The 15,197-nt window shown below is 35.4% G+C and overlaps 1 protein-coding gene across 1 annotated transcript; it reads right to left on the bottom strand.

Annotated features, from left to right (window-relative positions):
* Positions 1–6,364: 6,364 nt before the first annotated feature.
* LOC140813948 (phosphoribulokinase, chloroplastic-like) lies at positions 6,365–10,257 on the bottom strand. Its single transcript, XM_073172773.1, has 5 exons — positions 9,505–10,257; positions 7,507–7,591; positions 7,317–7,401; positions 6,941–7,185; positions 6,365–6,812 (listed from the first exon to the last, which is right to left on the bottom strand). Exons 1-5 carry the CDS (start codon positions 10,047–10,049, stop codon positions 6,561–6,563), a joined length of 1,212 nt encoding a protein of 403 aa, XP_073028874.1. The 5' UTR covers positions 10,050–10,257; the 3' UTR covers positions 6,365–6,560.
* Between the last annotated feature and the right edge of the window lie 4,940 nt (positions 10,258–15,197).

The following is a 15,197-nucleotide window of genomic DNA, read 5'->3' as shown; positions in this document are numbered from 1 at the left end:
TTCGTATTGAGAAAGACAACAAGAGTTCTGAAAGACGATTGTTTTCTCCAATTGCTGTTAAGGCAAATGTCGTCGAGCATGGCCAGAGCTCGAAAAGGAGAAATTTTCTCCTTTCAACAGAAAGAAATATTGAACCACTTGATATTCACAGTGATATATGTGATTTAAAAGGTGTACAAACTCGTGGTGGAAATAAGTACTTCATTACTTTTGTTGACGATATCACAAATTTTTTTATGTGTACCTCCTTAAAAGTAAGGATGAAGCTATCGAAAAATTTGTCTAATATAAGAGTGAAGTTGAAAAACAACTTAGCAAGAAAATTAAGTGCTAAGAATTGATCGTGGAGGTGAGTATGAATCATCATTTGCTGATTTTTGTGTTCAACACGATATCAAACATGAAAGAACTGCACCTTATTCTCTTCAGCAAAATGTCATTGCAGAGAGAAAGAATCGCACATTGAAAGAAATGATGAATGCGTTGTTATTAAGTTCTGGTTTACCACAGAACTTTTGGGGGGAATCTGTTCTAACAGCAAATTACCTTTTAAATTAGGTGCCCCGAAAGAAGCAAGATAAAAGTCCATACGAGCTATGGAAAGGTAGAAGTCCTTCCTACCAATACTTGCGAGTGTGTGTATGTCTTGCCAAGGTAGCAGTACCTACTCTAAAAAAAGTACTGATATGACCAAAAATTGTTGATTGCATTTTCATTGGATATGCTCAAAACAATAGCGCGTATCGTTTTCTTGTACACGAATCTCAAATACCTGATATTCACAAGAATACGATAATGGAATCAAGAAATGCTTCGTTCTTTGAACACATGTTTCTATATAAATCTAAGGAAGAACCAAGTTCATCCAAAAGATTATATGAGACAATTGATAAAGAACAAGAGCTTGATCAAGATATTGAACCTAGACGTATCAAGAGAGCTAGGACTGAGAAATCATTTGGTACGGATTTCATCACTTTCATGATGGAAAATAAACCTCAAAGTTTCGAGGAAGCAATGAGTTCATCTAAGGGACCTCTATGGAAAGAGGCTACCAATTCCGAAATGGAATCCATTTTACAAAACCACACGTGAGAATTAGTAAATCTTCCTCCGGGAAGCAAAACACTAGGCTGTAAATGTGTTTTCAAAAGGAAAATGAAATCAGATGGAACCATAGATAAGTATAAAGCCAGATCGGTAATCAAAAACTACCATCAATGTGAAATGCTTGATTACTTTGACACATATTCTCCTGTTTCGATGATAACCTCCATTCATGTGATACTCGCGATTGCCGCCTTGCAAAATCTTGAAGTACATCAAATGGACGTAAAGACAGCCTTTCTAAATGGAGATTTAGAAGATGAAATTTACATGGAACAACCTGAGGGATTTTCTGCGATTGGACAAGAAAATAAGGTTTGTAAACTGGTGAAGTCTCTGTATGGCTTAAAACAAGCACAAAAAATTTGATAAAACCATGATGGAAAATGAATTTAAATTCAGTGAATGTGACAAATGTGTATACATAAAAAACACTGAAAATAGATATGTTATTTTATGTCTTTAAGTAGATGACATACTTATCATTGGTAGTAATGATAAGATGATCAAATCTGTCAAGAATTATTGAACTCAAGATTTTACATGAAAGATTTGGGTTTAGCAGATGTAATCTTTGGAATTAAAATTCATAGAATATCAGAAAGGCTAGTTTAAGTTAGTCACATTATATTGATAAAATACTTGAGAAATTCAATAATGATGACTCTGCATTGGCTAGAACCCCGATAGATAACAGTCATCATCTATCAAAGAATCGAGGTGGTGGTATGTCTCAATTAGAATACTCTCGAGTCATTGGAAGCTGATGTACTTAATGAGTTGTACAAGACCAGACATAGCTTATGCAGTGAGCAAATTGAGTAGATTCACGAGTAATCCAGGAGTTGAACACTGGAAAGCAATTATCAGATTGCTAAGATACTTATGGTACACTCGTTGCACTATACCAGATATCCTGTTGTTATTGAAGGATACAATTATGCAAATTGGATATCTGATATGAAAGACTCAAAATCTACAAGTGGATTTGTATTCATTTTAGGAGGTGTAGCAATTGCATGAAAATCTTCTAAACAAACTGTAATATCCAGATCCACGATGGAATCTGAGTTTATAGCTCTTGACAAGTGTGTTGAAGAGGCTGAATGGATGCGTCACTTCTTAGAAGATGTTCCAGGATGGGAAAAATCAGTGCCGGCTATATGCATACATTGTGATAGCCAATCTGCGATTGTAAGGGCACAAAATAAAATGTATAATCATACGTATAGGCATATACGTCGTAGACACAATACAATTAGATAACTACTCTCAACTGGAGTTATCTATGTTGACTATGTAAAGTCAAAGGATAACATAGTGGATCCGCTAACCAAGGGATTAAACAGAGAGTTAGTTGCGTAAATGTCTAGGGGAATGAGGCTCAAGCCTATAGAATAAATTGGTGTGAAGAAAAACCCAACCTACGCTGACTAGAGATCCCCAAAAACTAGGTTCAATGAGACAATATAATCGCACTAATTTAGAGAATCATTGTGGGGGGTTATCCCTAGTTCATTCCTATTCTGAAACAGTGAATGTTGAGGATAAATTTACGATTTTTAATGATTCTGATGAGAAGATTATAGAATCACCTATGTGAGAGAGAAGTGGGGCCGCTTCGAAGGAATTGTAAGGCTCAATTATAGACCCTCTTGCAGAACCAGGCGTGTGTTCATGGCCAAAACGAACACGATCATGAGAACTAAATAGTATTATGGAGAGTCTTGTGTGAAGTATATCTTAATTTACATAAACGACAGAACAGTTCCAGGACATCATGTCTATTGGTCAGCTAATAAAGCAAATATATTTCATAATGGAATGTTCAAAGGGTAAAACCTACCTATCCTATGCAAGATTCAACTGTAGAACTTTGTCACCAAAATTTGTATCAATTTTCATTCATGTGGGGGATTGTTGGAAATTTCAAGTAAAATTAAATATTGAATAAAAATTATGTCTCGTGAATGTGAGAATGCCTTTTGGCTTTCCACATTCTTAAGTTAGTTGTGACTCATTATTGTGGAAGTGTCTTTTGACTTTCCACATTTTTGAGTTAATTGAAGAATTTTGGCTCTTCATATTCTTGAGTTAATGGGAAGATTAATTGAGTTAATTAATCTTGCATGACTCTTGGTGTGCATTTTGGGGCTTATAAATAGTGTTCATTTCCTCATTCCATATGCATAAAAAATGGTTTTTTTTTTACAAACAATCAAGATCTCTTTCAAGCATTCTCTTGCATTTCATATTGTTAGCTTTCCATTTGGCCTCCGTAAAATTTCGATGATAAAGTGAAGGTACGTTTTCGGTTCGCCAATGTAGTTACTTCGTGCTAAGTTGCTGCAAGGTTTTTCCGTTGTATCCTGGAAAACAGTTGTCTGTCGAGATCCTCGAAGCACCGTCGGAGGGGACAAATATGTTTTAAGAAAACTGTTCTTTCGTGCAGGACTTGGTTTGATTTACTGTTTTTGATTGTCGACTACCGAGACCTCAACAAGACCTGCCCAAAGGATGAATTCCCTCAGCCGAACGTGGATATACTTACTCATCGACAGTGGTTCGCAAACTTTTCATTTATAGACTGATTTATTGAGTATAATTAGATAAAGATGGCTCCTGAAGATGCAGCTCTGTCTATATCTTTTCGAGATTGCTTTCGTTCCCTACTTTTATATTTTGTTATTAGCAATTTGGCTAACACAATTTGTTTATAAGAATGAGTTTAAAACCTACAAAATAAAGTTCTCGTTATAGCGAGGTTAAGTATCGGAATTTTAATGGTTTTTAACTTGTAAAAGGAGGAGTATAGCGGGATACTCTTAAAAAACCTCTATGCAAGTGTGAGGAAGAACAACCTCAAAAAAACACTTATAAAACCAAGAAGTGTTCCATGACCAAAACATACACAACTGATAAAGAACCAAATGGACATGATAGATAATTTATTGTGTAGGTATTGTTTCTAGTTTTAAACAAACAGCCAAGAAGTTCAAGATATCAAGTTGACTTCGTGGCCTAGTAAATCCGATAGTATTCTGCTAAGAAAGGTTCAAAGCCAAAAACTACCTATCCTGATACGATAATTTTTCGTGTATACTCTCTTTCGACATCACGTGCATTCATATATTAATTTCATTCATATAGGGGATTGTTGAAAATTTTTAGGCTTAATGAATGTAAATTAAGCAAGAAATTCAAGGAAATATCGAAACGATAACAACATAAATAAACTCGAACTCAAAACACGTATATGAAGTGTTGGACTCATATGTGTGACGCCCAAAAAGGGCACCTAAGCGCCTCAAAGTGTTGCTTGGAAAAATCTAGGCAGCAAGACTTGCATTGGGGTCTCTTTTTATGGCTGCCCTAGCACGGTGGGTAGGGGTGGGCATAGTTTGGTTAAAACCGAAATAACCGATCGGACTGAAAAATTCGGTTTAAATGGTTCGGTTTTATCGGTTTTTCGGCCGGTTACGGTTTCAAAATTAAAGAAAATCGCTTTTTCGGTTCGATTTATGGTTTTGATCCCTAAAAAACCGAAATAACCGAACCGGCCATATCATGTTAAACTATATGGCTTCAATGAAATATTGTAAGTTAACTAGATAAGTTTATGCATTTTCACTTATTGTTACGAGTTATCCTAACTAGTTTTAATGAATTTATTTTTTTTTTCAAAAAAATAGAGTTTGTCTTATATGATTGGGACATATCTTTGTTAGTTTCAGTAATTTTACATATATTTAAGTTATGCTTCAAGATTGTGATTCATAATCACTATTGTGATGAATTTAATGTCATTTTTTTTAGTTTTGCAAAACAGGATTTTGGAGTTTGACAATTGGAAGTTCAAATTGTTATTGAAGCTCATATTGTTAAATGTATTGACATGTGAGACGCAAAATCTACGTGTATTTTGGAGTCTGAGAATTGGAATTTAATGACTATGTATCATTTTATTGAAGATCTACTGATTGAAGCTTATATTGTTAAGTCATAAATGTATTGTCATCATATATGTTCTACTCATCTACTGTCATTAATTATTTTATATGTATTGCATCCATCAAGTATCAAGTAACATATAATTTTATTTCTTAACAAAATATTATAAAACCGTATATAACCAACCATATAAACCGAATCGTATTAGAAAAAAACCGGACCGAACCGTAATAAAATGGTTTGGTTTTGGACCAGATATGTTCAAAACCGAAAAACCAAACTGTTATATAGAAAAATCGGATCGAACCGACCGACGCTCACCCCTAACGGTGGGTGCTGTCAAGATTTTTCAAACAACATAGGGTGTGCTGGGGCGGCCATATTTCACCGCCCCAGCGTACACCACATTGATTTTGAACAGATGTGTTCGTTTTTTCAAGTTTTCAGACTTCATTCCTCCCATATTATGTTTCTTGATGATTTGTTCATGTCCTTTGGTCCAAAAGACACCTCATATGATGATAAAGACATCTCCCTACAGGTTGAAAAGTTTAAATACATTATCAAGGATCCATTATAATAATTTTAAATCAGATTTCTGAAAGAACATTGTACTCACATTGCTTCTCTTCTATTTCTTATTACTACAAGTAAACTCCATTTTTTTAATTATTGTTATTGCAAATTATTGTACTGTATTTGCAAAATGAGTTGTATTTTGAGAGTTGGTTGTCATAAATCGAAACACTAAGGCGGAACAGATTTTTCTTAAAGAGAAAGTATATATTGAAACACTTGACTCAACTCTCATTCGCTACAGAATTCATTTGCCATTTTAAAGCATTTAAGTATCACATACAACAGTTGATAATTTCTTGATTCTCGCTAGCTCGTTCTGACATGCATGTCAATATAATCCTCTAAAATGATATCAAATACAAATGAGAGGATGATTATAATTTTGAAGCTATTGTGTATAATCTGCCAGAAAAAGTCATTTCTACATGAAAACGATGAAGTTTCTGTACCCTTGTTTGAAAATAATGAAATGATCAGTTAATTTGATATTTATACTGTTAGAATCGTTCTTTGTGATGGATATGTCTTTTGGATCATAACCCTTCATTAAAACATAAAAAACCATGAAACCACGAAGAGGCATAATATGAACAGATGCAACTGTTTGCATCGCGAAGTGGTTTCCTCCGTTTTGGTTCCTTCTAATATAATTCCTTCCATCCATTTCCATTCAGGTTCCTTGTCATTTTTATGAAAATCACCAACACCAATTTTACAAGGAAGGAAAGAAATTGGAACTTTGTCTAAAGTTTCTATAGCCCAATGGCTTAATTATATGCTTCTGTTTCCCTTGTTTACAAGTCTCCACATACTTCCAGCTTAAATTACATATACAAACTGAGAATTTCTCAACCTATCCATTCAATTGAAACAACAAGGTGACAGCAAAAAGAATATAGAAAAATTCCGGATCGATCATTTTCTCATGCCTTTGAAGCTGCCATAGGTGCTGCAGCCCTGGCTGCAACAATTTGCTCGAATAGGTCTCTGATCTTCAAGCCAACAATCGTTTGGAACAGACCTGTTCCGTTGCTGCTGCCTGGGAAATCCGAATGCTTCAACATCTGTTGTGTGATCTCTCCATAGAATTTAGTCGAGATGTTGCTCAGATGGCTCTCGACGTAAATGAGTTCATCCAATCTGTCGAATTGGCCATCCATTTCCAACACCGAGACCTGCACCACACAAGATCATCATTTTTACACCGAACCGTATTTGGGATGAATCTTGTGTTATACATGTAGGAAAAATGTGATTGAAAATATCTACTAAAGATGAATATTTCTTGGTTGTGAAGTGAAACCTCGTTGCCGTAGAAGACGTCGGGGCTGTAAGCGAATTTGATTCCGGGGTAGGAGCATGTTAGCTTCCTGCCACAGGGTATCCAGTTGATGGTGGATCCTTCATCAAATAGGTACACTGGGTTGAAGTACTTCACCCCTTCTTTCATTATCAGCCTCACTCTCAATACCTTCCCCTCATTGTCATCCGGTATCAGTTGTGTGGGCAACACTTCTATCACAACATCTGCATATTGCTTCTGTGGATCTGCACAAATCGAAACTTTCAGTACGGAATATCATATATATATATATATATATATATATATATATATATATATATATATATATCTGCCAATTCCATGTTTGTGTATTTGAGATTTTGGTGAGAAAGATTACCAATATAAGCGTCAAAATCTGGTTTCCGAGCTTCGATACTAGCTTTGATGCTTTCAAGGCTGTGTCCTCTTTCTGCCATATCTCTCTTTCATTTTTCACCAACAAACAGAATACAGAAACTAAATCTAGTTACTTTAATCTGATGCTATTTGCAAAAAACCAAAAAAAATGTTGAGTTATTATTAGTTACCTGAATTTTCCATGCAAATTTAACTTCATTACTGATGTCCAAGTAAATGCTGAAGTCCAAGAGATCTCTAACACGCGCATCGTACCTTTACATAATAATTTTAATTAAATACGACATTGGTCATTGGATATCGTAGAAGTGGATTAAGGATTTCTCCCGACTATGAATGATTAATATTGTAATTTAAAATATTATTACATTTAACACATTAAGAATCTTAACAAATTTTAAGCTGAAAAATTCAATCGTTTGACGGAGAATGCATGTTGTTGTGTTATTTAACAATGCTAAAAATGATGGGTGAAATAACTTTATCTATTGATGTTAAGATATTGTATATATTAAACGATTTTTTTCACCAAATACTCTTATGAAATTAATGCACACTTCTCTCAAATTAAATAAGTATTTTAGACCGCAATTTTTTTATAAAAGTAGTACGAACACCCGATGAAATCTAGCGAGTTGAAATATTTTGATGATATCTCATAAACTAGTGATCAAAACCACCACCGGTTAAAACAGTTAGAAAGAAAACTCACTGTGCTGCAAGCCATATTTTAGTTCCGGTAGACTAATTCGTATATTATGACCAGTGTTCTAAAAAGCTCGCTTAAGCTCCGCTTAAGCTCGCTTAAGCTTGAAGCTTGGCGAAAACGCCCACTTCGGAGAAAGCGGTCAAACTGTAGTTTGACCGAATTAAGCATAATTAAGGTGTTTGATTAAGCGTGCTTAACTACAATTGATCGCATCTATTAATTTTTTTATTTTGAAGGTATGTTTTTTTATTTTAAAATAATAAATTAGGTTTATAATTTAGATGTTTATTTTTTAATTTTAATTATGATTAAGCATGTCTGATAATGATTTGACAAATATTTAACATTTTTAATGTGTTTTAGTTGCAAAAACAAATTAAGATTGTAATTTTGATATTTTATGATTTTATAAATATGAGAATTAATGCATCAGACATAAAATTTATCATATTTATGTATTATTTTATCTAATTATTGGTTTGAGATAATTACAATTACACTGAATATAAAAAACGTTTTTTCACGCTTAAGCCTGTGCTAATTTCGCTTAAGCTTGAAAAGCTTGGAGCTCGACATCCGCGCTTCGGGGCGCTTCACGCCTTTTAGAACCTTGATATTATCTATACTAACCAGATTTTCAGCTGTTGCTGGGTGTTCAAATAATTTTTATAAAAATTAAAGTCTAATTTGGAGAAAAAAAACTCAATTGAAATCAACAGTGTAGTACTCGTAATGTAATAAAATGGGGAAAAAGCGACAAGGCATGGACTGTAATTTGACGCATGGGTGAGCTAAAATATGAGCTGAGACTATGATAATTCCTCCACCATACAATTATCAGATTAGGGATAACACAATTTCTTATGATAATTCCTCCACCATACAATTATCAGATTAGGGATAACACAATTTCTTTCATATATATATATATATATATATATATATATATATATATATATATATATATATATATATATATATATATTCGAATATAATTTTCAAAATCACATTACGTTTTATTAAGATTTATAGAAAATCAAATCTCATAGTAGCTTTTGAATCTTCTCGAAACACCTTTAAAATATGATCCATTCTCAATGTATATATATATATATATATATATATATATATATATATATATATATATATATATATATATATATTCGAATATAATTTTCAAAATCACATTACGTTTTATTAAGATTTATAGAAAATCAAATCTCATAGTAGCTTTTGAATCTTCTCGAAACACCTTTAAAATATGATCCATTCTCAATGGTTCATATATATGTAACGTAGGGGAAGCAAAACAAAGATGGTAAACACAATTGTTGTAAAAATGTATAGGAATGACCAAAGTTTCATAATACAAAAAGCTGGTCTTAGTATTTGCATGTATTGGAACACTTGATTAACGTTAAGATTTAAGAACACACACATATTTAAATTTGCAACTTACATGGGGTGTAGTCCTTCGATAACGAGAATCTTGGGGGGCTTGATCAATTCAGGAGGATCCAACAAACCAGAAACATGATTGTAGATAGGCTTATCCACAGCAACTCCATCTTTAATGGCCTTAACCTGTTCGTACATAAGATCAAAGTTATTGGCTCTGGGGTCCAGAGCAGTCACTCCCTTCTCTTTTCTTCCGGTTCTATCGAGCGAATGGTAATCATCCAAGCATATCACGGTGGTGGTGTCACTTATGAGTGTGTTTGAGTCAGGATTTCCGCCTTTGGGTGGCTCGGCAGCGCCACCGAAGACACTCGTCAGCCGCCGCATGAAAGTGCTCTTCCCGCAGCCAGAATCGGCAGCTAAGCCGATCACTACTGTTTTGTCAGCTGAGCATGAGATTTCAGTGAAGGACCTCTTGCTGTTGGGGGATTTTCTCTTGGTGTTTGTGTAGAAAATTACTTGTTTCTGGTTGAATCCCAAGTGGGTTTTTGGTGGTGTGGAGATTGAGTTGAGGGATTGAGCTGTGTAGACTGTACAGACCGCCATTTTTCCTGGTTCTTGGTTCTCCTCTTTCTTGACAGAGAGAAAGAGGAGTTGAAGTGAGGAAAAGAGAGTGTGTTATTATTTAGATTTTCCAAATGACTTCGATGACATGAAAATGGGCTTTTTCTAAAAAATTCTTTGGTTGTGAAGGAAAAAAAATGTGAGGACACCAAGGAGTATGAAAGAAGAGGTTATGGTTGGCGCAGGAGAGATGGGATAGAACCACACAAATAAGACTGTGAAGATGCTTATAGGAAGTATAGACATCGATAGAAATCATCATGGTTCTAAAATCTAGAGTTTTAGCTAACTGTAAAACCACGTGACACCTGTCGTTTGCTATATCTGTATCATCCAGCTCGATCTTGCTGCGTCTGATTAGCATAAATTACATTTAAACTGGTCTAGTCGACCTGAAATATGACTTGTAACAAATTTAGTTTTCTTTATAATCGTTTTGTCCACTGACATATGAGATATAATCAAATATTTCATCTCTTCAGATTTTCAGCTGGTGTAGAGGGTGTTCATGCAGTTTTTATAAAATGTCAAGATATAACATGTCTATTTAATTCCACAGGAGAGAAGTGTGAATTTTTCGATATTTCATAAAGAGTTCTGATGCAAAAAAAAAACTCTAAAATAAAATGGGAAAAAAATTTCAATTCTCATATCTAATTTATAGAAGTTATATCATTAATTAATCTCGGTTTTCAAGAATCATGGTTTCAATGGGACTCGTATGCCATTTTACACTGTATGTCATTTTCAGTTGTCTAATGGGATTATAGTAAAAATGGAGCTACATAACATTGAATGCAAAAAATAAAAATAAAAATATAAATGGAAGAATGAGTGATGAAGATAAGGTGTGAGATTGTAGGAATATCGAAAGCTTGGTGGTCATTTGTTAGAGTTTGGATATTTGTGTGCCACGTGGCAGAAGGATGGTGGCCTGGTAGAAGATGACTATGAGAGTTGTGAGGGTATGGATCCAGTTTGGAATTCTTTCAGAGTAGCAGACTGGCTCTGCTTGACACAATTGAACCCCGAAAATCGATACTAGATGGCCTCTTGGACCATTTGATAGAGGTTCAGGACATCCAGTATCGTACCTGCAGAGATTTTAAGAGCACGAGTTAAGCTAAAGAAACTGGGTCGTTCAAACAAGAAGTCACTTTATTAATAACAGTTTTTCAAAATATGATAATATGAATATGATCTATGTTGTCTTTAATATTTTTATATTATCAATTTTATGTCAGCTCTCTTTTTCATCAACTGGAAATAGAATATGTTGATTTACATATACAAGTTAATCATCTATAGTAATATAAAAATAAAAATAATATAATATTTTTTTAATCTAATTTTTTCTCCACGAGAGCTCAAATATTTTATTTTTATTATTGATATCATTATTATCCTAAATTAATCAAATTCTTCAAATTATTGTTTTGATTTTCTCGTTTCACATTTATATTTTAGGGTTTTTTTTATAAAAAATTTAATTTATGAAAAAAATTTCAAAATTAATTAATATTTATTATTTTTTTTTTTTTGCAGAAATACCTCAATCCGTGCTTACGAAGCACGGACCATGCCTATGTGGAGATGGTCCGTGCTTCGTAAGCACGGATGATATCTCCACCTGGAGCGTCCGCGCTTACGAAGCGCGGACGCTCCAACGTGGAGACGTCCGTGCTTACCAAGCACGAATGCTCCAACGTGTCTGTATATTTTATTATCTTTTTTTCTTTCTCATTTTTCGATTATTATCGTCCGTCCATTTCGTCAATTTTCACGTGAACTGTCAGTTCTGAACATTTCACGTGAACGCTGTATTTCTGAATTTTCACGTGATTGATTAAATAATTCAAATTTAATCAGTCTTCAACAGGTATATATAACCGATGATAAATTCGACGAATGAGATATCAATTTCATCTTATTTTTTCTCTCAAATTTCATTTGCAAAATGTCTAACATCAATGTACTCTTGTATTTTGGTGGTCATGTAGTTATCGATAATGGATCAGTTGAATATAGCATTCTAGTTGTTAGACAGATACGAGTATTACGATATATTAATTTTTTGGAGTTTTGAAGTTGTGCATAAAATGTTAGGAATCGATCCAACCAACTTTTCTATGAAGTTGTCAACAAAATATGCATTCATGGAGAGATCAGCTTGACATGAAATTCAAGTCAATCTCGTTGATGATTATGCTTTACAGTTTATAATGCAATGTGAAAATATGCATGTGTTGCATTTATACGTGGAAGCCAATTCAATTGAGCATCATGTTGGATTTGATGATCATGAATCCTACGTTCCACATGCATCCGATCCAGGTTTCAATCACCAACCCGGTACCTCTACATATGGTGGTTTCCAGGATCAAGAATCTTATGTTCCACAGGTTACTGAAAGACTCGGTAATATAAATTCGATGATATAAGTGGGTCTTGGGATAAATATATCAATGTTTCGTCGGAACAAAATCATGCTCCATATTGGCCGAATCCAACATTAGATATCAGTGCTCGTTGTCCGGATATGGCCACTAATGATGATGTTTGGAGGACTGATTCTGAGCCCGATATGTCATATAGCGAGTCTGAAAAAGAAGAAGTGAATGATGATGATGATGAAGTTAATACTTTTACAAATCCCGATGAGGGGACATCATCTCAACAACAACCTCGTGCCACATTACAGAGGCAGACAGTACAATTTCTTTCAATCACTTCTGAAATGCCATCATTTTTCAATAAATTTTTTGGAGAAGAGATTCCTGATTCTTTCGATGTATTTTCTGGAGTGCAAACAAGCTATTACAATCCGGATAAAGGTGAATTATTCTTTAATATGTTATTTAAAGATAAAAATAATCTTATTGCATCTGTGAAAGATTATTCAGTCAGAGTGGTCAGACGTGAGTACCGTGTCGTGGATATCACACGCATTTTGTGGAAGTTACGGTGCAAAAATAATTCCGCTATGGTCGTTTGTCGATGGGGACTTCGCGCTTCATTGAAAGCCAAGACTGCTTATTGGAAAATAACAAAATATGGCGGGTCTCACACATGTATATTTACCTCTGTTGGTATAGACCATAAGAACTTGAACAGTGATATGGTGACACATAAGCTATTGGGAGTTGTTCAATGTGATCCTTCGTACGAGATTAAGTATATCATCGAAAATGTGAAAGATAAATATGGATATCAAATCTCGTACACGAAGGCATGGCGAAGTTTGAAACGTGCTATGGAAATTGCTTATGGTACATGGGAGAGCTCCGTTCAATTACATCCAAAATATATGTGTGCTTTGTCCAAAATAATCCGGGCACAGTTGTGGAGTGGAAGCATCTCAGAGCCAACACTGAAATGAGTAAGACAATGAACTATGTTTTTTGGGCATTCAAGCCGTGTGTTGATGGGTTTCGGCATTGCCGGAAAGTAATCAGTGTCGATGGAACACACTTGTATACCAAATACAAGCACAAAATGTTGATCGGTGTAACTCTGGATGGGAACAATTAGGTTCTACTGCTAGCATTTGCTATTGTGGATGAAGAAGCAATAGATTCTTGGAAATGGTTCTTGGAGAACCTCAGCAGACATGTTGTTCGTAATGAAAATGGTGTGTGTCTTATTTTTGATAGGCATAAGGGCATCGTGCGCGCAACCGAAGATCTACCATATTTTCAACCTCCTTACGGTGTGCATCGTTATTGTTTGAGACATGTTTGTTCAAACTTTAACGCTAAATTCAAAGACGTGCATTTGAAAGATTTATGATGGGCTGCATGCAAAACAAATCAAATTTGTAAGTTTGAAGCAATAATGGAAGCAATCAAACATAAAAACATTTTGGCGCACCGATATTTGACTGGATTGCGAAAGAAAAATGGAGTTTGGCTCATGACGGTGGTTGGCGTCATGGGGTGATGACAATCAATATGTCGGAGTGTTTAAATAGTGTGTTGAAGGGTGCTCGTAGACTTCCTATATCTGCCATAGTACACTTGACACTTCTGAGGTGCGTACAATATTTCATTGAACGTGTGACAAAAGGTGGTCGTATGGTTCATGACAATCATCTTTGGTCAGATTATGCATGTCGAAAGTATGATAAATGGGCGAGAAAATCGAGTGAACATCGTGTTGCGAAATATGATGTACGTGAGAAAACTGCTTCGGTTGCAACTGTTGGAAGACCAAGTCGTGGCCAACATATGCAGGTGGTGAAGCTATCAACGAGTGATTGTTCGCGTGGTAAATGGACGATTTTTGGTATCCCACGTTCCCATGCTATGTGCACCGCTAAGTGGCACTCCTTAGATCCGACAACACTTGTGCAATCATGGTATAACATAGCTGAGTACGTACCAACGTACGAGGGGAGATTTCAACCTCGCAGATGAGCGATACTGGGATCCTCCAACTTTCGAGTTGCACCACAACCCGGTTAGACGTGAAAGAAGAAGAGTTGGTTGTGAATGAACGACTCGGATGAGAAATGAAATGGACAGATCGATAGTTAGAGAGAGACAACATCGATGATGTATTTTGTTAAATTGTAAAAACGCTTTGATATGTTAAACGAAAAATTGATTTTTATTTGTTAGAAAGAATAAAATAAAATGTCTAGAGTGAAGTTAGAATAAAATAAAATGTCTAGAATAAAATAAAGTGTCACGAGAATTTTTTTCAAGCGTACATCGCGCCCGAGCGGTAGAAATCTACAGCTCTAGCGCGAGGTGCGCTGGAAATTTTCCCTAGCACCGCTCGCGCCCGAGGTGCGCTAGAAAATCTACCGCTCGGGAGCGAGGTGCGCTAGAAAATTTCCAGCGGACGGCGCGAGGTGCGCTAGAAAATTTCCAGCGTACCGCTCGCGCTCGAACGGTAGAACCGCTCTAGCGCGAGGTCCGCTGGGAAGGTGGGGGCTCGTGAGAGCAGTAGAAATCTACAGCTCGAGCGCGAGGTCTGCTGGAAGATACCCCTTCCCTGGAAGATATATATAAAAGAAAGGGAAGGGGGAGGGTGGGGGCTCGCTTCCCCTTCCCCTTATCCTCATCTAATTCCCAACAACAAAATATCATCTCTCTATCTCTCCAAATCTCTCTCTCAAATTTTTCT

This window comes from Primulina eburnea, chromosome 15 (genome assembly GCF_022965805.1).
Source record: "Primulina eburnea isolate SZY01 chromosome 15, ASM2296580v1, whole genome shotgun sequence".
NCBI classification, from domain to species: Eukaryota; Viridiplantae; Streptophyta; class Magnoliopsida; order Lamiales; family Gesneriaceae; genus Primulina; species Primulina eburnea.
This window is presented reverse-complemented; position numbering and strand designations above follow the sequence as displayed.